The sequence below is a fragment of the Malurus melanocephalus genome, unplaced genomic scaffold (genome assembly GCF_030028575.1).
Source record: "Malurus melanocephalus ecotype Western Australia unplaced genomic scaffold, MMel_1.1 scaffold_61, whole genome shotgun sequence".
In the NCBI taxonomy this organism is placed as follows: Eukaryota; Metazoa; Chordata; class Aves; order Passeriformes; family Maluridae; genus Malurus; species Malurus melanocephalus.
The window spans coordinates 234,359-259,040 of record NW_026623293.1 but is presented as its reverse complement, the minus strand read 5'-3'; the positions used below and the strand labels follow the sequence as shown (position 1 = coordinate 259,040).

Below are 24,682 nucleotides of genomic sequence, written 5' to 3'. Positions count from 1 at the left end.
ACAAAAATCATCTTCTTTGAAAATCATGACTGTAATGAGCAAGAAAATGCTGGATCCATAAGCCATTATCATTCCAGCAGGTACATTGTTTTAATTACTTTTCTGAATGTTATAACAAGATAGATTTTGGCATTATCCTGTGAATGACATCAGTAGGTAAGTCTTGAAGCCCTTGGCTGTGTTTAATTAAGAAGTGGTATATGGAAACTGAAATAGTAGGACGGAGTTCAATTCAGACACATATGGAAACTGAAATAGTAGGACAGAGTTCAATTCAGACACATTAAGAAAATGAAGAAAAAGTTTAAATAATTTTTGTTGATACACAGAAAGTTCTGCAAGAATTACTTAAGAAAAATATGTAGTATTTATTGATATTTAAAAAGAAATAATCTTTTTTTTATTTGGAATAAAAGTGAAATTCCACTTTATTAGTTTCTGCTATATTCAAAATTAGTGGGATAAAATGATACTTTCAAATTACTTAGAGAAAAGAATAACCAGGAACTATTGTATCTTTTGTGCCAAAATTCTGCTTCGCACAACTGAATGCCCAGAATAAAGTTCAGAGAGGTTGATTACCTTGGAACAGTTATTACAGTAAGAAACAGAAATTCTGGAAATTGAAATTTATGAATACGTATTCTACACTTAGTTCTAAAGACAAAAATACAAATTAGTTATATGATCATGTCTTCGTGCCTGATGGTTTTCCTAAAAATATCTTGGAACACCCTGTCTTCCATACTAAAAGCTATGCCTTAAAAAGCTGAAAGACTGTTTCAGCTTTTACAATTACAAATACTTTCCGCAAGGAAAAGTCCTTTTGGAATACTCTCAGAAGACTGTTTTTTTTAATTAAAAAACAGAATAGTTAAAGAAGCTGAGCASTCAACAGAAGAAAACCAACACATGACAGAACATATATGCACATTAAACAACATCTTATCAAGATTAGGCGGCATGTGTCAGCTGCTCACAAATGCAGTATCTATGATATTAACAAAATGTGTTAAACATAGATTCCAGCATGAGGTGTGCTGCTTAATATTCATAGCCATCCTTGGTAATGGCTCTGGCTACCTCTGAGATTGCTCTCACTTCCTGACCACAACCTCCCATCACAAAGGTACATTCTGCTGTAAGCAGGAATCAGTGGGAGGGCCATATGGCATGGGAGGTCAAGCTTTCCCAGGAGCTAGACCTTAATGCTGCATCTGGCTCCCACTGGAAAAAAGAATGGCTACTAACTGCACTGCTTGCAGAACTAAAAACAAAACTTATACATGGGAAAGGAATCACAAAAGAAACAGGATGATAGAGAGAAAAGAGAAAATATGTTTGCTACTATCCAATTAATCTTACAAATGGAGAAATAAGGGAGCTGACTTGCTCACATTCCTTCAATTAAATGGGAGATGCTCAAGTCTGAATTATCCAATACATGGATATATTAAATGCTCTTGTGTTCTCTTTTGTAATTCACYCCTGCTTTGCCAATGTTGTAAATTTGCACATGGGTTATATGTATTATCTGTACATATWGAGTCATAGGCATTTTCAAAGTTTATCTCATGAATCTGTCAGTTTTGAACTTTTTTCTAACAGCCAAGTGCTGTGTTGCAAGGCCAAGGATAAGTCTCTTATCCAGAAGTGTCTGTCTCACAATAATTTTCTGCAAGGTTTGCTCTAAGTTGTATGTCTCTTAGGAAAGCACTTTGAAGGGTTTCTGTGCCCCGCTGATTCAAGTCTTGAAGTTAAGAAGGCCAGGCCARTGCTCTACAGCCAACTCAGATGTATTTCACTGGATACCTGATTTGCTGTAAATCTCACATTAATTTAATTCTTTGTCCTCCTGAAACTTGCCRCATTTATACCTCAGGCTATGTGAAAGCCACTGAGCCACTGAGACGTCCTTATTTTCTGCCAACTTCCTTTCTTCTCATCCACCCACTCACACTAAAATTGTGTTTCCATACTTATCCAGTTCTTCTGTCCAAGAACTTACTGAAATACTGGTTTTCTAAAGAAATTCCTAGCATACTGTGAATAATTTTCATACAAATGCAGAAGAACATTTCCCTCTCTGTCCCTAAAGCTCCCCTTTTCCCTCATCTACTATGAATATTTAATACCCTAAATCCCTACTATGATCTTGTACTTTTTCCAAGGATCCTTCCTTCTTTCACCAGAAAATACTTCCACAATACTTTCTACTACAACAGGGGTATGTTCATCAATCTGAACAGYCCTGGTTTCTCCAATTTGACCTTGGGATCTTCAAATCATTGCCTGCAGACCACATCAGGATGGACTAGATCAGTATGCAGGGGGTTAGGTCCATGGCAAGATCACTGAATTTAGGTAAATTTGCTCTGCATGACATCAAGTGCAGAGCAAAAAACCCTCATTTCCAGCAGCATTAAGTTCAGAGTAYAGCAGAGAATTCCAGTTTTACACACAAAATGTTACAGATAATAATAAACAAAGCATAGTGCTAATCCGCCGATCAGGCACCTGTATGTGGGAAAGTCCTGGAGTTGCCAGCATTGAATTCAGAGGGATGGACAAGGTACAATCTGTATCCACACATCCACCCACACTCCACACACTGACAGGGAACTATCAGGGGAAACATAAAAGGTTAAGGGCATTTAGGTATCTAAAAGTGATTTTTTTTAATATTAGTATTTGGTTAGTTTGTTATTTTTATAATAGTTCAAAAATTTGGAAGAGTTAGAAAACCTGATGGAACTCGCATTCTTGACTAGAAAAAGAGGAGTATAGCAGAGAAATCTGTCTTCCAAAGCTGTTATTTTAATTCGGCATAGATGAAAATAATATAAGTGGATTGCAGTAATAGTTATGGTGATATACACCCATTTTTTTTTTCCAATTCTTTTGAGAAAGTAGAATACCTTAAAAAAGAAAAAGAAGCAAGAATGCAAYGAAAATCTACTCCCCCTTTACACTCTGAAACCACTTTTAAAAGAAGTGGGTAATTATAATACTGAAAACACTAACTAAATTTATTTTATAGGAGAACATATATAAGATCTGCTTTATTGATCATCACAAATTATGGGGCAGATTGATTCTGAACACAAAAACAATATAATGGCAGATTTTTAGAGAAAGAAAAAAAGAATGTTGCTGACATGGAAATCAGGGAAAAAATAAGGGAATATAAGGATTAAGGGCTTCCTATCACTACAGCAGGCATAGAACACAGAGATATTGACKTAAATCTAGAAGTAACTAGAGGAACCAGCCACAGTTCAGGCACTACAAAGGAAGGACAGAGTCAGATCTGTCAGCAGGATCTCACCTTTTGATTTTATCTTTTAATTCCACTTTCATTTTTCATCAACTACAATGCAAAAACATATGAAAAGTTTCTGAAGYCATCCCACTGCTTCCAGGAGCAGCGATAATGCATCCTACAAGGCATTGAGATCAGTAAAATGTTTTGTCATGGTTCTTTTTCCACAAAGAAAAGTATGGATGTAAGGTTTATACTTAMGCATAACCAGTCATTCTGAACTTGTTTTAAGGATATTTTTAAGAAGATTTGTTCATACAAAAGTGAGGTTGCCTTGGCAACCGTAACTATAGAAAGCTAGAGTAATTACTTTCACAAATCCTTCTTAGTGCTTTCTCCTCTTAATAAGAATGTGTAAATACCTTGTTTTAAGCTACATTTATAAGAAATATTACTTATCACTGTTTCTACCCTTGGAGCATGGGAATCCTAAAGTATGTGCTTAAAGGAGGCTGAATAGTGCAAAACCAATTTGCAAATGCTTACTTAAATTTAAAAATAAAGTCAGATCATGCATATTTGCTTTTGAAGGGAAGTAGAAATTTGAAAAGAATGCAGCATTCTGTTTTCATATTGCAAGATCTCATTGAATAAACTGTGCCAYGTATTCATCTGTCTTCAAACACAGTAACAATTCACTTTTGTAAACAGCAAGCAAAAGGAATTAAGATGCAATTTAATATACCTAAATTATATTCATGTAAACAGATCTACTGTGCCACTGCACAGGTCTGCATTGCATACAGTGGACTTACCTGTGTGGCTGAGACAACTTTATGGTCTTTGTTCATCTCTTCATTACAGGGTAGAAATGTACTCTGATTACCCTGGCACAGTGTTTGAGATCCATTATTAGTGATATTTGGCATAGCTCTAGCCCTAGGCTTGTCATTTAATAACTTATCCAGTTTTTCTGCTGTGCTTGTTAAAGCAGACAATCTCCATTTAGGCTTGACTCCTTCCTACAGCCTTCTTGGGCTGATATGCCAGATTTTGCCACAGACCTCCCTCTCAGGCCATGCTGCTCAGCTTTGGCTTACTGATGCTGTGAACACATCAGCCACAAGAAGGGGTTCTTGTGCAGAACTAGGGATGGCAACACTAGTTTACAAATAGGCTATTTKCATTCATTATCAGAAGAGTAAAGTTTTTCCCAACTCTGCTTCCTCCCTGTATGAATGCTGTTCTGTTTTATGGTTGCAAACACACACTATATACTATATAACTGCAGAGCATTGACTTTTTTTTCTTGTCTGCGATTCTGTAACTTAAAATGTATTTTAAAAAAMCACAAATGTTAATATTCAAAGAGGATTCAACACTGAACAATACTGAAATGTAACAATACAGTGAGAAAGCACAGTATTATGAGAAAGTACTTTTCTTTTGTCTAGAAACATAGCACTAAATTACACAATATTGCAAGTGATCGAGGACTGAGGTCTACATAGATGCCATCAGAAATCTGGGAAACCACTATCTTCCATGACACACACAAGCATTTTTTTCTGCCCCTTTTATTTTTTAAGTTGTCAGAAGTCACATACATTTACTTATGCTGCTGCATCATCRTCATCCTCATCATTCCAAACAGTGSTGGTATTTTTCAAATCCAACCATCCATGGGAGACTAGCAGCATTTAGCACAATGGGTACCAAATATGTCTGTTCAGGRTCTGTTTTCTAGTGGTTCCCAGGCTTACAGACAGGTTAATATCCACTAAATAATTAGAGTAATTTAAAAATTTTTACTCATCTTCAGTGATTACACAGAGATCTTGATAACTTATCCAATTTTTCTGCTCTGCTTCTTAAAGCAGATGACGTCTATTTAGGCTCAATTTGTTCATTCACACTTCATTCACASTTCTTCAGTGAAGTGTGTTTTCAGGGTTGCAATAGTATCAAGGCACTTAAAAACTCAATGTGATATTTAGAAACTTTAATTTTCCACTAGCTTCTCAGTGATTAACAGCAAAACTACTTCAAAAAAACTGCTTCAGATGATGTATGCATTAAACAAATAATGTATCAAATCCTGAATTTTGAATTCAAAGGAGATGGTAAAATTTAAAACAAAGGAGGATCTGCTATGATGTCTTGATGTCTGTTTTAGGCTAAATTAAACACAACCTTTTCGCCTATTTTCAATCATCCTAGCTTTAATCCACTTTTTATGTAGTTTGACAAACTCAATAATCTGATGCCTTTTCTCACAATACTCTAGGCAAGACATATACTATTCCATACTCTCGATTTACCTTTTGATCAATATATTTGTTTTCTTCAATTGCCGATCTTTTAGAGTGGTCACATGAGGAAGAGGAAGCTGAAGGAAGTCTTCGCAGCAAACAGCTGGTATCTTGTTGCTGGCGATCAATAAACTGCTTCATAAAACTTTCCCTTGTGAACAAACAGAGGATATTGACACATTAAAACCCCAAGGACAGTTAATATTTGGTTTTTCTTATGACATGTCAAATCTATTAGTGCTATGATGAATAAACTCCCCCAAAAAAAGTTGTACTGGACTAGAGRTATATAAACAGAGTGCCAGAACAACTGATAACATTTGAATTCATTTATTAGAGAAATCCAGAAATTAATTGAGAGTCGGGTTGCTTGCATGTAGATTCAAAGGAAATAATTCTATTGCTTTTATTWTTTATTTATTTATTTACCAATTAAAGTGCTAAATATTTCAAGTGCCTTTTGCAGTTTTCAGCTCTTTTGAGCTCATTAAACAGCAAGTTGTTACTTCAATGTAAATCAAATGCTGATATAATCCAAAGGAAACATACTCCGCATGAAATTCTTTCTTGAAGATTTCAAACAACATCTGTTCATGTAACTGCTTTGAATGTCAGTATTAAGGCGCTTCAGCAATTCTGTGCCTCACATATGCCATGCTTAAAACGCAGAAGCATTTCTGTTTACAACAAATATACATTCATCTTGCTGTGTTTTAAGTTCAGTAGAGTTGCCTCTTTTCAGGGTAAACTATGTCAAAACTAATTTTTCTCTGGGGAGATATTTCTTCATGGTACAATAGCTTCAGATTTAAAGATATGATTTGCTAGTGCTAGTTTGAAGCCTSTTTCAGTAATCAAAAGGATCACAAATAAATATAGAATATGCTGGGGAAAATACAACTAGAAAGAAATACCAAAAAAGACTAAGACTAGGAGAAGAATGCCCTCCATAAATTACCAAATGGGACTTTGATACTAAAAATAAAACAACCATGATTGTTCCCTTGAGGTTTGGAAGGTTGTTTTTCCTTACCCTTCTGACCAGCATTATTCCTTTAATTCAGCTAAGGTACTACAAACAGGTCAAACCAGGTGCCTTGGCTTCCTCTGAATTTAATCCAAAGAAATGTAAACTCAGGAGATTCAGAACAATGGCAGCAATCTTTTTTTCACCGTAAAGAATGATCTAGTAGATCACTGAGCATCTGATCTTTAGTTAAGGTGAGTTTCACAGGAAAGTGGTAACTATGCAAATATAAATAAGGGACAAGGTCATCACAGACTAACTGGTATTGGATAATCTGTTTTATCCCCTGTAATGATTTGCTGCCAGTTCACCCTGTCTTTAAAAACCTACATGAGAATCTATTAGAGTGCTAGTTGACTATGAGAGACAAGAAACTAAAATCCAAATGCAAGAGGAGAGACAACACACTTCTAAATTATATTGCACTTGTGCCAGTTCTGGCCAACCTAGCTGCTTTCATGAATAAGGTATAAGGAATTCTMGGATTTTTTTCTCCCCAAAAGGAGGAAATKAGGTAAACCCAAAATGCTGCATATTTTGAATGCCTATGTTAATTCTGTTTAATTTCTTATTTTCTGAATATCTGTGTAACACACAAGAAAAAAGAAGTTAAATATTTTGGGTGTTAAGTTTACAGCRTACTAGAACATGAAATATTTCAATACCTTATTTTTGGAACTGTGAAATCTGAAGGAAGCTTTGAGATTTTCACCATTTGTGGCCTATTTGGAAATTTTTCAAAGATGCGTAGACGCAATGGAAGCTTCTCCTTCGTATCTGCATTGGCTTCACTTTGCTTTAGCTGAAAACAAGTGAATAAAAAAAATAATAGGAAGGGAAATTGTGCTCTGTAATCTCCCATTCTTATTTTTCAGAATCAAAATACTAACAACGGCAATCACTTAAAGAAACAGAAGATGGCAGCAAAGACCTACAGAAGGTAAATTTGATACAAGTTAATGGTTTGTGCTAGAAGATGATAAATGCCTAACAATACCATGCCCTTAACTGAAAGACATAAAATGGGAGGATTCTTAATAGTTTTAACTTTAAAATATAAAGCGTATTAGTGTCCTATTCAATATGCTTATTTCTATGTTTTCTTCACAGATTCTAACACTTTCATGAAATAAACACCCATGATCTTTTCATATTAGGCACATCTTTTTGTATATCCTGACAGCTCTTTGATATTCAGAGACAGCACAGTACTTTAAAAGGCAGAAATTTTAAGAGAATCTAGCACCCAGAACATAAAATAACAGGACAAATATTATGATGAGTATTATAAGTGATAACAAAGAACTTTAAAGAATCCATCTGCATCAGCAATGCTTAGCTATAGCAAATCACATATGTTGCATTTATAATTAACCACAATTATTCAATGGATTATCACCCATCCAAATACAGAAAAGGCAGATACAGCTATCTGTGCGGATAAATTATGGCTAAATCAAATTATATAAGATAAAAAGATACGATATAGAGATAAGATTCCTGAATTCTGTTTACCCTACCTAGCAATTCAGTTTTTATTGCAACAAAATACCAAGTGAAAAAGAAGCAGTAAATTAAATTTAACATTTATTTTAAACTGTATGTGTATTGTATACTATTTCAGCAAGCATCAACTGAAATTTCAATTCTCCTCACTTCTGCTTGTATTGTATTGCAAAGGATTAGATGTATAAATTTTAGAAGACATTTTCACCATCAGCACCTGCAGGGAATAATGCTGATRGACATCAGCTGCAGATTTTTACCAAGGGCAATTACCCAGGAATTCAAACAGAGGTTTAACCCTCATTTGCCCTGCCTAGTGAAATAYGTGCTCCCACAGCATGCTATAGAAGAAAAGCTGCTCTGCTGCACTGTCATGCTATCAGCAACATCACCACTATCAGCCACAGGACAGCTTAAACTGAAAATCAACTCATACTGGTTGGATATAATCTGTCATTTGGACTGAAAACTGAAGAAAACTGAACAGCTACAAACAAAGACTAATGATTAATGGTAAAGATGAGTCAAAATAAAAGGGAAATGTTGCATAAATCTGTATTGTGTCCAGTCTTCTTTCATTGCATTATTAATGACCCTTAAAAGGAAGAAATTATGACATTAGCACACACAATATTAAAATGTGAAGAGTTGCAAATACCACACTGGACAAAAAAAAAGACACATTTAGAAACAGGGGCAGGAAATAATAAACTGAAAAAATTCTAGATAAAGAGTAAGAGCAGAAACTAAACACAAACTTGGATTTCAATACAGCATCAAAAGACAGATTTGATTATTTGGCTCTATTACCAGCCAAAGGCTATGTTCACAACCAAGCTCAGCTGGTTAGACATTGCAGAGGTATGAAAAATGGTACAGATGTCCACAGCTCCTCTCTGTGCTGCTTTGAAGASAACATATCTGGGTATGCATTAATTTCTAAATGCCATCTTAGCATTTGCACACTGACAAACCAAAATAGTGCTGAAGAGAGCCATGAAACCAGGGGAGACTGAGACAACTGGGACAAGGGAGAAAAAAGAAAAGAAAGATCAAGGGTCCCAATATTTATCCTACATCTTCCAYAACTGATAATAAAGTGAGCCCAGGGGAGATGATGTAAATTGATGTAAGAAATATTTTAAAACTAATTACTTCAAGAATACAATGTGTACACCAAATAAAGGAATGAGAGAATGAAATTTAGAAATAGAATTTCTAGAGTGAGAATAAATATTACTAGCCTTATGGGCAGATCTCTGAGTGTTCTGAGAGATCTCCAGAGGGAAGTGCCTYATCATTTCAAAATCAGACTAGTCAAACCCCCTGAAATGTCAGAGTATTGCCAAAAGAAATCATTCACTGACAAAGAAATTAATTGGCTAATCTAACAGGGCTTTTCTGCAACATTGTACTGTTGAAAGCTTTGGAAAGGGATTATTTTTAGAGGAAAGGAAGGTTTCCAGCTTCTGACACTTGTTTTTCAATTAGAAAACATTGCATAAATATGCATATTTTTGGCACAGACAATGTCACTTATAGCTATGAATTCCTGTTTTCATAAGTCAGTGTATACAGAATAGAGAACATTGCAATGTTGTCTGAAGTCTTAATGGAGAACAGAGCAGGGAGAGCTTGAAAGCAGGAAACTGTGTAGTTCAAAAGGTAAAGAAGGGGATAGGAGAATTATTTAAAATGGACTTTAAAATAACCTAAAGTCAAGGCAGTTCTATAGAATATCTCCAATTACTCATGCTGTGATAATATTATGTTATATAGAGAGTGTGAGGCATTTAGCTTCCCGGAGTTCTTCTCCATGCACTCAGGGTGTAATTGTTGCTCCACATGACATACATCCTGTTTTGTATTGCTGCTTAGAACCTTCATATTTCACCTTCCTTTAACACTTAACAAACACAAATATTTTTAAAGGTACAGGATTATGTTGAAATGGGGCTATGATTGTGCAGAAKGTTTCTAGCAACAGCTAGACCCAAATAACCCAATAAATTCAAACAATATATCGGGACATTTTTCTCTATGATTTTTAAGTTTTACTTATTACTCTTACTATTGACAAGGAAGTGCACACAGGCCTGATTTGTTCTGCACAGACCTCCGTTTACAGCCCAAGAGCCTACTGAGAATGCTCAACAATATTTTGTCAGCCTGGCCTGGCTAAATTCTCTTGTGGGTCGTAAAAACATTAACATCTGTAAAGCCATTGAAGGGATTTGGGTTCATCTCACTACTTATATGCTGCTTGAGTTTACAGAAGCAGATTTAATGGCACAACACATAGAGTACAACTGTCTGCTCTAAACACACATCAGAATAACTTTTCCAAACAGCACCTAAATGGTGAGGAGTGTCAGAGAGGTTTTATTTAATTTGAGATTCCTGTGGTTGTTTGAATAATACTTACAGGTCCCTGAACACCAAGCTCTCCCTGATCTATTCACACAACTGTCTTAGATCACTCCAAAAGACAGCTGCGAGACAGGCAGACTTACAGGTGAAGAGAAGGTTTGTGTGATCCTTTTCTCACAGAAAGGCATTATGGCCACGTCTGCATTTGGTTTGGAGCAGTTTGAAGTTTGAATCATCAACAGTTCTTGTCTTCTGGTTTAGTTTATGCGATGTGTTGGTAAGCAAACCAGATTCTTCTAGGAGGAAACAAAAGSACAAGCTCCACCTTGGTTAAACAAAGATGCAGTCCAGGCTGAAGGATCACAACCAATGGCTGGTCTTTAGTGGGGCTTTGAACCCCATGTGTGATGTCAGGTAGTCCAGTGTGAGACTGAATCTGTTCTGAAGAAAACCCTTCTGACTTGCACACCCTGTGAATGGGATAGCAGCAGCAACTGTTTTATTGTACCCATTCTCTCCAATGGCACAGGTGTTACATGGTACAATCTCACCCATACTACTTATTGAGGCTTCAGTTGTAAATTATTTTTGAATTCAAGGCTTCTGTACAAAGGGTCATCCAGACAGTAATCGCTGTAAATGTGGTCAGGGTGAAAGTAGTGAGTTTTATTAAAGTACATTCTGCAACTCCTGTGATAGCAGAGTTGCTAAAAATCACTAGAGAACTGGAATGAGACAGGCACCAGGAGCTGATTAGGAGAGCTGCATTTCCATAATTTCTCCCTATGTTTGRCAGAAGAGACATGCTGCAGTGCATTTCAGATCTTCAGGTGAATGCAAGGCAGTGTCACACCTGCCCTCCAGTTGACATCCTCTCTGGGGAAGCAGGATGTGACAAGTGTCTGCACCTGCAGAATTCTCATGATTTACTCAGATGGAAGCTGACAGTCTGGAAGGKGGAAGTGCTCCAGGGTCTGGTAATACGAACAAGATCACTCAAACAGTTCAAAGTGCAAACTAACATATCTCTTAATATCATCAATTTGCACCTTGACACATCCTCAAAAGTACTGATCTTGCCAAAACAAACTAAAAATTCAAATTTAACACAGTCGATGAGTTTTTAAGACACTGAGACTTTGCTGAGCACATGCCAAAGGAGATACAAAATTAACCATATCTAAAGAGTAATACTTACCCTTCATAACTTTTTGTTTTGTTCTCTATTCATTTAGTTCTGATCACGGAAAAGGAGCCAGTACCATGCAAAACTTAAAGAGTGAAAGACACAATTTCTAGATGGTGTGTGAGGTAAGTGTATGTGAAATTCACTTAAATGTTCTGTAAGTATTTCAATGAAATCAAATTATTAAAAAAAAATTACAGCAATGCTCTAACTCTTTCATTTTAGTTGACAGGCTGAAATTAATCATGTTCCAAATTAAAAGATTTACCACTGATGTACACACAACCTATTTAGGAACTGGCCAGCTGCCCAGAATAATTTCATGGTGACTGAAAAGTTCAAACCTTTAGCCAAAGTTCAGGAGGTCTCACATCTCAGTGGATGATTTTAAATTAATATTGTTTAGTACATTACAGTGCACTGCTAAATATCAGTATTTTTCACTGCAAATGTTCTTTAGAAAGGGCTGTATTTAAAGAATAACAATACAGTATCTGTGCTGCATGCTTAGCAGGATATGCCATGTGCTCCAACACCGAACACTTTGAGMACAAGACATTACAAGATATCAGTTGAAAGACATAACAAACTCATACCAGCACCCAATCAATAGCTTTGCAGATTTTTTTATTGATCCAAGTTCTCAGATTTACCATCACCTTTCACTTGTCAAAAGGAGCTTTGAATCAAACCCAAGTAATTAATGAATGACACTAATTAAACAACTAAAAATCAGAAAGGCATTTTAAATGAGCCTCTTTTTTTTTTCCTTTTTGTTATTCTGAAATCCTAGGGATCTGGCAGATTTTTGGACATGAACGAGCAATATTAAAAGAAGATACACATATGGGTAAGCTGTCATATCCCACCCTCAGCTTTGGCATCAAATTGTAACAACATTTTTGTACCTCTATTTGATTTAAAATTCAACACAAATCAGATGTTCATTTACACCTGATATTTCAATTATAATAAAAAAAAAAATGTTTATTTGGTTTAAGCACCGTGCACCATGAAATAAAATAAAAGGAAGGTAAAATCAACCTGGAAATTAGTGTAAAAAACTGGATAAACAGAATTTGGCTAAGACTAACACTTGCAGTGTTAAAAGGAAGTATTTATGAAGTGTAGATCTTATTAGTATGTCTACAGTGCTATAAAAACCTCAACTGAAATATTACTTGAACTATAACAAAGTACTGCCTGGAAGAAAGAAGCAGGAGCTATAGGAGAAAGGCAGCAGTGAGGGGAGAGTTTGGCAGTGTGCAAAGACAAGGGCTCAATGTTTGCACTTGTTCTCTTGTCCTCTTTTAGTGAGGAGTCCTCAGTAGCGAATTTCATCCTTTGGGTTCACCTAAACAATGGGGACATTGCAAGCAATAAAAAATTCTCCCATGTAGGTATGGTAAAAGTGAACCTAAATTGATTTTAACCACATTCAGCACTGGCTTGAGGAATTTTCAGTGAAATATACCAGAAACTATGATAGTCATGGTGCTGGCACTCAGAGACTACACCGCTGATAATATAAGAGTAAAATAAACTGAAAAAGTTCCTGACAGATGGAGAAAACAGATTACATGTATTTCTCATAGGCACAAGATCTGCTCTTTTAATAAACAACTTTTCTGTCACAGGGTTTATATGCTGTGTGTAGTATGGTTTGGTGCTGTAACTTCTACTCCCTAGCTGTTCATTTAGATAACTTTTTCTTCAGTTGTGCACAAGGTCTTCCAAATTTAACAGATATCGAGTAYGATTTCACATATGTGGAATATTTAATAATTGTAGCTCCTATCAGTTCTTCAGGAACAAATGCTGCTGACAAGAAATGATTCCAATTCAAAGAGTGGAAAACTTATCTAGCAAAATTCGGCTGTTTATCTGAAAGTATACAGGAATCCAAATTTTCACAGTTTCCCTGTGATCAACTGAGATAAATAAGATGAATTTTTCCAAGCTATTACTTCATACTGACTACAGACTGGCAAACATTGCTTCATGGTTTACACTTTAGCCATATTTCCAAATATTTTTGCCTCTGCAGGGGTGAGTATTATATAATTTTTTAAAAATGGGCAATCCAAGATTCTGTGCAATTTGCGTTGGTAGTCAGGCCCCAGAAATGTCCTTACCAGAACAGATTCAACCTTCTTCCCTTTAGACTGAATTACCCACCAAAATTAATTTAGTTATGGTCTCTTTTATATCTGAAAGTTATGAAGAGACACTTTTAGAGGTCAGTTCAGATCTTGGGTTGGCTGTATATTTCACACATTTATTTTTTTCCATTGAATAAATGGGGAGTTTGAATCCAGCATGTTCCTTACATAAGATTCCTGACTCCCAGTGTTAGGCAGGATGAATCTAGGCCACAGCATTTATGATGGCATTCATTTCAGCTACTGACAGTTCTCCAAATGGTAAGTAAATTGTAAAATCATCTAGACACTTCTTATATTTAACCAGAAAARGTATCTCCAGATACTGGCTCATCCCATGCTAACACATAAGGAAAACAAGCGAGACAAACTGTCACCTCAGGGTAACTCCTTCATGGAATACAGGGACAGTGCAAGGCTACACCAGCACTAGCAATGGGATATGGGCCTAAAAACTGGATTAGGATTGCCCATTGTTTCATACTGTTATCAAGACCAACTGCAGAGTTTTGCCTTGGCCACCTGGCACTCTCCCTCATCATGCCTGAGAACAGTTTGGCACTTATTTCAACTGGGCACATTCCCTGTAGGCAGTATGGACACTTCCTATTTAATGGTAGGTAGTTTTGGGAWGGAAAAATAACTTTGCTGTATGTACAAGGCAGGCTGTGCCAGGTGGCCAGCTTTAAGGATAGGGAGCACATCCTGGACAGCTTTCTCTCAATACAGATTGGCTAAATTACTATCTTTGAGAAGATGCTCTAGTATAAGGAAGATAAAATAGTTTATAGGTTCATAGAATCATTTAGATTGGAAAAGTCCTCTAAGACCATAAATTCAAACAACCTAATGCTGTCAATATTTATCTTACCTGAGATAGATAAACAATGCCTTTATTTTGAAACAGTTCAGGGGTAGGTACATTTTTTAATGGACAGTTTAAAACAGATAATGTAAATGAAAAACACATTTATGCTAACATGCATAACTCTTCTTTTAATAGCTATTTCACATATAAATGCCATAATGAATAATACCATTTTCATATTCATCATTTTTCTTTTTGGAATAAGTAGCAGAAACATTTTCACTTCCATACAAAGGTTAGTGAGTTACARAAGAATAACCATTATAATAGAAAATGCATTACATGCTCCATTTCACCAGGGAAAAATGCTTGAGACTTCATGTAAACTAGATATCATTATTTGTTATGAACTACATATGCTGAACAACATGCAACTAAAATATTTTCCAGTGAACAAAAGCACAACTTGTATGAATTCTGCTCTTGTAAAAATGTAAACATTCAATATTGACTAGTTACAATGTGTTCATCTTTAAGATTCAGGGTAGAATTTATTAAAAATTGAAAGGAAGCTTCTGCATGGGAAGCAAAGAAATTACCATTGCAAGACAATTTAGAGACACTTAGTATTTGCTTTCCTATCCTATTTTCTACATAAAGGAGATTCCTGGAGGTAGCTTTGCAAATGGTCCTTATCTAAATGTAGCTGAGACACACATCTTCATCTGCCCTGTCAGGTTCCCAAAAAACAGAGGCGATCTGGGAAATTATAATTGTGGGCAGAATTTCAAAGGTTCTCACCACAGGCAGCTCCGTTTATGTAAAAAAGATTTGAAGACACTCAGTGAACCAGGTCGTGACTGGCTTAGGAAGTCATCAGCTTGACTTTCTATCAGGATACAGTGAAAAGTATTTAAAGTGCTAAAGAGTAGAGAGGTTATAAGGATAAATGACTCAATCTGCARAGAATGGGTATGTCCCTGCTCATGGTTTAACAAAGCAAGGAAAGTTTTATCTAGGTCCTCTTAGCACCTAAGTGTAGAAAGCCTGAAATTTTTCCTGTATGTGAAAAACTTTTATTCCATGTGATTTTTATAGGCTGCTCTATGGACTGTATGGGGTATTACATGAGATAGMTCACCACTAAACTTGTAGGGACAGAAGGCACATCCAACTTGACTTACTACTTAGTTTCATCTGCATGGTAGGAAACATTGTGCTGGTGTTGGGTGGGGTAGAGYTGATTTCCTTCCCAGTGGCTGGCATTGGCCTGTGTGTTGCATTCTTGCTGCAAACAGTGCTGACAGCATGGGGATGTTTTCCTCATTGCTGTGCAGCATTTCAACAGAGTCAAGGCTGTTCTGCCTCTCACCCCAATGCACCAGTGAGGAGACTGSAGATGCATAAGAAGCTGGGAACTGACCCCAGCTGACCATAGGGATATCCCATACCATATGGGATCATGCTTAGYATATAAAGCTGGGGAAAGAAGGAAGGGASGATGTTTGGAGTGATGGCATTTCTCTTCCCAAGTCACCATCACATGCAATAGAATTTGGCTTTCCTGGGTATGGCTGTACACCTGCCTACCCCTGTGAAACAGTGAATGAATCCTTGTTTGGCTTTGATTGCATGTATGGGTTTTKCTTTGCCTATTAAACTGCCTGTATCTCAAMCCAWGAGTTTTCTCAATTGTATTCTTCTGATTGTCAGAGTGAGAGAGCAACTGTTTGGTTGGGGTTAAATCTGGCACATACCTATGCTACATGAACCTAATTYCAGATTTCAAAGCCAAGCTATGTGATCCATATGAATTTTTGAGTGCTGCCTGAGGTGGAAGCAGTTATGTTAGATGTTGAAAAATACATGTTGCAGATTGTGATGCAGGTGCTTGTGCAGCAGATGGCATTTTCTTTCTGTGGGCTGTGGCTGTGCAAACCTGTGTTTCCTTCTTTTTAGGTGTGCTGCAGTGTGTTTGGACAGTTTTGTAAACGGATACTTTGCTGGCACAGGCCAATATTACAAATCTCTACCCAAATGGAAAGGATGACCTACTGTAGTTAGGACAAGAATGTTTCGTATGAAACATGGAACTCCACTGAGATGCGACACTACATAAATATTCCTAAAAATCYGCTAACRTAAGTACCAAATGTGGTAATGAGTTCATCAATCTTGGTCTTATAGGAGTAAGCAAACATCAACCACCATGCACTGTACTGTTTTTTGTACTTTTTTCCAAGTGTTTTTATTATAAACACCATTATTATGTGCATCTATTTCCTTACAAGTAAATATACATGTGGCTGTACACTTGAGCTGATCTCCAGTAATCAGATTTGTTTGAGACTGGAAAGGTCTACGGAGGGGCCACAGAAATTTTATCTATAATGTAGTTCTAGAGAGTATAGAAGAACACTCTTCACGAGGACATCTAGTCACAGSACAGGAAGAATACCACTTGCTTCGTGAAAAAGAGTCCCACTAGACCGAACAAATCAATTCCTCACTATAAAGACAATCACTGGAATAAGTTGCCCAGAGAAGACACAGAAATTTTATCACTAGAGATTTTCAGGAACTGACCTGATAGGATTCAGGGTAACCTCATCTAATGGCCTTCTCTCAACAAGGCTGGACCAGGTGTACCTCACAGGTCCCTTCCAACCTAGACTTTTCTATGATTCTACAGTTTGGTGATAGCCAYGAATTGCAGGACAAAAGATAATTATGCTCTTCAGTCTTACTGTTGTGCACATGCATATGTCATCTCTTCGTAACTTGCACTTTTGCTCAAACCATTACTGGGCTCTCTTTAGATTATCTGAGAAGATAATTAATACAAACTATATTTGAGTATTTGCCATCCACAGAGTGGACCAATTTCTACAATCAAATATCCTTACTTAGAAAGTGTAACTGAAGTTGAGAAAAAAGTTCACAGACGTAGCTGATGTCATAATCCAGGACATTTCTTCAAAATGGAGAAACTTTGTCTTTACACAAATTAGCTGCCCTTTGCCTTTCTGAGGTTGGTTGGTTTGTTCATTTTGAACTAGAGGCAGAACATTTAATTTGACATAAATGAGCTACAGATTCATTGCTGTTTTACAGTATTTTTCTAATACAGATATTTTGACAGAAGATTCATTACACCAAAGAACACACAGAGGCAGATCTATATGAGTGGTAATTGTGAGGTCACAAAGGCTGATCCAAAYTACTTCAGAAACCTTCTTGGCTGGACTAGATAAAAACTGAGATAATTTGRTGTTACTGGCTGCCCTTTCTCCCACAAGTTTGCTCATGAAATTTTAGCCAGGGTGAGATTGCTGAGTTCTGTTATTCCCTTTTACTAGAGATAGTTTTCTTTGTGTCCTTGTGACGATGGACTGCTTCTTTAAAGAAAAAGATGTGTAAGAATTCTTCCCTCCTTCTGAAATAGTGCTCCCACTCATTGGATATTATGCAGGAAACCCCTGCAGGCTTCCTCATCTTCTGTTATGTTTTTAAAAAGTGCCTGATCCATTCCTGATGAACTATAAAAGGAGAAGTCTTCTGAATTCTAAATGGGAAAGAAGTGACTGACTTAGACTCAGGTACCAAAAAATACAGTAAAAATAATGAATTCGTTCTTCTGAGCTGCTAGCTATTTTTAATGAACCAGGAATYAAATCTCATGCAAAGGTCAGGCCTCTGCTATTTTTTAAGTATGCAGAAGTTAATTACAAGGTGTACACAAGACCATAGATTCACAAGCTCCTATGGGCCTAAAACACAGTTCAGAAAAGGCAATGCAGCCCTCTGAGACACAGAAGGGCACAAAGGCAAACCCAGAATAGATTTTCAAGAATCCAACTGCTATCAAAATAACTGGCAATGCTACGTAAGCCCCTCATTCCAAACTGCTGCAAGACTGTCCCTTAATTCAGAGGATGGAGCACCTAGAGTCATCTATGTGCCCTGACAAGCACTTGCATTCTCCTTTTCTATCCACTAAATAAAACAAAAAAATAAAGATTAAATTACCTCCCAGTGATACAAAAGCTAGGCAAGCATTTTATTACTTGGTGATAGAAGCRAAGCAGTAGAAGATTATATTTCCATTTTTTGTTACTGCTATTTCCATATTCATAGCAAATCTGACTGCCATCCCTCCTCTTTGAAAAGTGTGTGCTTTGAATATGATCTTTGTAGCCAAACGTCAAAGGWCTTTGTTTTATACCATAAAACCTCTTTCCAGAAGAAACCCTCTTGAATTTATTGAGGTTTTTTTTTTTAACAGATAATACTGTATTGCTTATACTAGGAATTGGCAACTTTTGAATTAATACTTAGGTGTTTATTTCACCATTATGAATAAAATATAAAACCCAGAATTTGTGATCCATTTATGCTGTTTGTAAAACATGCTGACAGACGAGGTAAGAGGGAGAAAAAAAAATCAAACAATAGTGTCTTGAAGCTACAGCCTTCAAGAGACTAGCATGATTAGCTTTCCAGATGACCTTATTTTCCAGTCTTGAAAGGTTAACTTGTTTTCTATGAATGGACATAGTCTATGAGAAACTCACAAATTTTGAAATAATGTCACTTTAAATGTTCTGCATATGTCCCAGGAATGGGGGAGCACCTTGAATTTTGTGAAATTTCAATCTTCCCTCTATGATGAAMAAAGGATTTAATGCATTTTTATGTAGTACATAAATTTTAGTGTGGAACCATTACTGTATTTTTCATTGGTTAATGAAATGTGCTTGACACTTATCTTTCCTGCCACTTGTTAAAAATCCATTCACATGGAATCAGATATAATGAAAAGGTGATTTCTCATTTTTATTCTATTTTATAGTTATTTCCCATTTAGAATTACCTCAAGCACTGTTCTCAGAACAAAAATACTCTGGAGGCAAGTAACTCTAACCAGGCTTAAAAAAGCTCCTTGATTTTCACACACATATCCACATATAAAAAATTTTAAGCCAAGCGTGTTTAAATTAGATATACCAATTATAACACCTTGTTCACACAATATGTTCACGAAAAATCCCCATGCTGAAACTCCCACTTTAATGCTGAAACCTCAGCACACAAAATTTGGAAGGGATGCAACTGCTGAAATTGTCATTGGTGTCTTGCTGGATCTTCTGAATGCCTGGAGGTGATGGGTGAAAGGCACAGGACTCTGGCAACGTATTCTGACCAAATGTGTTCAGCATCCCAAATCCTATCTTTTCCAACTCCTCCTTTCCTGACAGGCAAGACATCACTTCTGAGGTATCACTCAAGACAGCTTCTGGAGCCATGTACTCAAAAAGCCAATTACCAGTGTTTCATCTGTCATTGTTTGTCGTATCAATTAAAAGCAGTAGTGAATTATGTGCTCTGGTTCTACTTAACAAGAATCAGGGGAGAAGAGGGGAAGAAAAACTCCTTTACTATGAAAAGTAATATTGGGTCAGAAAGTGTGAGTACAGTTTTCTCCTCACTGAATAAAGGAGTTGTTAATAAGTCTGCCAAAATGAGGTTGGCATTACCAGGACAGTGAAACTTGTTTGGTATTAAAAGGAGTACGGTCAGAACTGTCTTCTCAATGAATAAGGATTGTATCTGGACTGCCTGGACTTCCAYTATAAACACCTTGCTTTCAAATACTAAGCTGCCTCACCAGAAAAGAGATCTGAGGAGAGCAAATGAACACAAAGGGGAAGCAAAATAAGAAATTAATGAAAAACAGGATCAGAAAAGCCTCAGCAAACTAGCTGCATGCAGGAAGACAAGACTGACTTCTTAGCACTTTTTCTATTTTGGACTAGATAATTTAAATTCTTGTTAAAAAGAAAACAAGAAAACTTACAAGAAAAGGTGTTACAGAAATTCCATCCTGGTAATTTCACATGCTGACTTATTTACTTGAAAAAGACAAAAAAAGTAAGGGAGTKTGTAAGAAATATTAAATATTACTTTTTCCAAGATGTGCTAGTTAAACTGCCAAATTTTYCTGCGAAAGGAGATCACTTCAAATAGAGTTACCCAGTGAAAAGAAACTTTGGTCTGATTCTAATGCTACATGTACAGGTGCACMAAGAAAACACTGGAATAACAGGCAAAGTAGGAAAGAGAGGGCACTGAGGAAGCATTTGACTGGAATAACTGTACATCATCGACTAGAGGGCATCAAATGAGAAAATCAAGTGGCAGATTTCTAAATTGAAAAAGAAATATCTTTTTCACATGGCACATTGTTAAATTTATCTTTGCTACCACAGACAGTAAATGCTAGAATATACAGAAATATGAAAATAGGTTTAACAGATATGCAAGAAAAAAATCCATCAAGAACTACTAGACAAAGATACACCATGTTGGATGCTKGAAGTTCCTGTGTCCCTTATCACTTAGGTATGAAGTATCACCACTTTGTGATTTCCCTTTTCTTCTCTTAGTTCCTAAATATAGTTTTCTGGCTACCATCAAGAACTAAACACTGATACAGGAGGACCTTCACTTTGTAGACCTGTTGGTGTATTCTGAGCATATAAATTCTTCCTCAGTGAACTTCATAATACATTTCCAAGGACAATTTGACACTGTTAATTTTTTTACCAGAAACATGTATGGTGAAATTCTACCAACCACTGGTCACAAGGAACTTCCAAGCATTATGAATGCCTTGATTGTATTTTTAGGTGACACTGATATCCTGTGCCAGTAATGCCAAGGCTGCAGCCTCAATCCCAACATGGGCTGGTTCCTTAAGAGTTGGACTCAATGACCCTTGTGGGTCCCYTCCCACTCAGACTAGTCTGTGATTTAGGGATTTAATTAGAGCTGTAAGAGAGGCATGAAGCTATGGGTTACTAGGATACAGAAGGCTTTCCTCTGATGCCAGTGACCATCATATTGAATACCAAGCAACACCATACTTTAAAAGCAGTAATTTTAGGGTAGCAGTCTGAAAGGATTTACATTTAAACACAATACATCTGGATTACCAAAATAAAAGTCTTTACTAGGACAATTCACTGCCATTACAAACAAGATATGCAGCTACTCCACATCATTTCATTGTTGAAAATGCATAAAATAATATTGTGGAATTAAGACATGCTCACTGGGGGAAAAACAAGTACTAAACAGAAGGAAGCCCATTAAAGGCACTATTGGAGCTGTTAAGGATTTAAGGATTTTGTTTTAAAGAACAATATAACACATACACATAAATTTTCAAGCTTTGGGAATATATTCATCACTTTTATAAAATTGGCATGATTTTAAAAGGGATCTGTTGTTGTTCTGCAAACTGTAAAAATCAGGTCACTGTGAAAAACTCTGTATTTGACAAGTTTGTTYGTGTGGGTGTGTATACACCTGCACTGACATATGCATATGTAGCAAAGGTATTTGCAGGACCTGAAATGGAGAAATCTTTAAAGATTCTGAAGTGGTTGGGACATATGCATATGTCTGTGTAGTTTCAAAATCACAGGCGGCTTGTATTCGAGTGCAAAAATATAAACTATGTTTTAATGGTAAACAGACCCAAAACTTACATTTAGGATATGATAATCAGATGCATAGAATAGAATAGAATAGAATAGAATAGAATAGAATAGAATAGAATAGAATAGAATAGAATAGAATAGAATAGAATAGAATAGAAAAACCAGCATCTGCAAGTACACTCAGGAGGTCTTGTATTTCCTATACTCTTTTTAAAGACCATGGAAAAAACTGCAAAAAGAAGAGCATGTCCTGACATTTTGATCAGTGCTTTTTTGCCCTGAACATAATTGCTTATACTACTGCCTGGAGGGTACCTCATCCTCCCTGAATTCATGTTATTTTTGGAGCAGAATAGAAGGTAGCACATTGCAAGCTTTTTAACTACCCCAAGGCACTGACGGTATAACCAAAATATATCTGATTCAGAGATTTTTGTATGTTCTAGAAGATAAATATTCTTTACTTTTTTGGTTTATTTTTCTCTCTCTTTTAAAAACCTAACAGAAATATTGTAAATATGACTGAAGTACATGTTTCTTTGCAGGATGTGCTCAATGCAAATGGATCTGAATTCTTCGTTAGGTTCTTAGCTATACCTTTTCTATACCTTCAGCTGCTTGCCTGAGTGAAATCCTTCATCTTAGTTTTTCACTTGATGCCTGGGATCCCCTGACTTATAAGCAAAAATGTAAGTGCAAGTAGCTTTGCAAAGTGGGTATCCTGCATTCCAGRTAGAGGAAAGAACACAGTGGAAGGACCATTTAACATACCTAAGGTATCATTATCTTTGAAGAAGTTCATTCATATCCATTTCTCAGAGAATGGATGTAACTATATTGTCAAGGCCAGAAGTTAGAGGGAATGAATTAAAAAAAAAAAAAAAAAGCCAGGTCTCACTCTTCAGAATTTGCAAGGACACTGCAAACCTCACTGGAGCTCCAGAATGAAAAGAAGCAGTGGGAGAGGCATGAAACAAATGCATGCCTGAACAGATCAAGTCAGGCCTATGGGTCACACTCGTTATCTGAAACACTGCAAGAGGTCACTTTTGCTCAATTGGGCACGACACAGTGAGGACACACTATTGTGAACTTAGAGAGAGCCAGGAAAATTCCCACACCTAAGCATAAAAATACGCATTCTCAGTAATACCTTGAGATAAAAAGGTATCTATTGAAACTCTTACCATCCCTTAWAATTTGCAACTTTCAACAAGTTTCCACAAGTATTTTTCCACTTATTTTCACCAGTACTTAAACCCATTACAGGCTTTCAAGTTTTTCACGGCAAACACATTTGAAACAAAATGAAAATATGAGTGGTGACAACTATAAATGCAGATCACATTATGGCTCTCATGGATAAAATCTGTTACAACTCCTGAACTCCTATACAAGCTACAGTTTCAGCAAAAGAGCTGGGAAAGTTTGAAACAGAAAATTATTTTATTCTGACATCAGGAAGGCTTTTTAGAGAAGCTTTGAGCAGATCTGTTGATATCCCAATCCAAAGATTAAAATTAACAGCATTAGCAGTTTCAGTTCCTAGAGATTTTGCAAGTAGTTTGATTATATTTTCTCAATTTCCAAATCCATACTAAGGAAAAGCTTTTATTTTTATATTGCTTCTAGTATCCCATGATGCCAGAATTATCAATTCAATTATCCTTCATACCAGATAATCTAGACCTTTTTCTCCTGCCAGAACCAGTATTAGATAGAGCTTGGCTTCACTCATGGTACTGGAGAACATGGACTTCAGTTTGGCTGACAGATTTTAACTCATCTTCTTTCTATGACCAGTTCTGCTGAATGCAACTCTGTTAGCACTCACCTCTGCAAAGCTCTCACAGGAGCTTAATTATGAAGACTTCTTGACAAAAACTAATGGATGAATGAAGAAATACTTATTCTTAGAAGCTCACAGTTAAAAGTGAGAGACATGTAAGCATGGCATTTAGTTCAGGTTACTCCCTTTATTTGTTCTACAGACAAAAATATAAAAAGACAGCAGCAGCAGCATCTAGCAGAAACTAYAAAAATAGCATTTCACTAGAGAAGTGAGCTGTTTCAGTTGTTAGAACTGCTTTACATGAAGACGTGATGAATATCTGAAAGGCAAGAGTGGATGGAAACCAAATGTCACAGCTTAGTATCTAGAAATAGTGAAAAAAAACAAACAAAAATGAAAAGGCATAAATATACAGATTGCTTCACCGGTGAATCGTCATGAACTTATACTCAAGAGGTCAATAGTAAAACTTAGGCCTTCTCTTCCTGGTCATCTGATTTAAACAGAACAACAATAAAATCCCAAAGCTAAAAATTAGTTTAAATCTGCATCCATTCCAAGCACTGAAAGCAGAAACATGCTATGTGTGTGAGACAAAGCTACAAAATACCTACTGGAAGATTAGGTTGCAGACCTGACTTCTAAATTTCATTCTGGAAAACATTATTAAAACATTTTAATCTCTTTGTCAGTGTGACTTTCATGATGGCGTGAAGCTTTCTCCTCCTAAGCTTTATCCTAAAATCATGAAT

At 36.4% G+C, this 24,682-nt stretch overlaps 1 protein-coding gene across 1 annotated transcript in view; it reads right to left on the bottom strand.

The window, feature by feature from the left end:
* NALCN (sodium leak channel, non-selective) overlaps positions 1-24,682 on the bottom strand; it is a 210,442-nt gene that overhangs the window by 51,157 nt on the left and 134,603 nt on the right. The window contains exons 15-16 of the mRNA XM_057366171.1: positions 7,267-7,403; positions 5,584-5,725 (exon numbers count right to left, since the gene is read on the bottom strand). Of these exons, the coding sequence (XP_057222154.1) occupies positions 5,584-5,725; positions 7,267-7,403 (279 nt within the window). The remainder of the gene's footprint in view (positions 1-5,583; positions 5,726-7,266; positions 7,404-24,682) is intronic.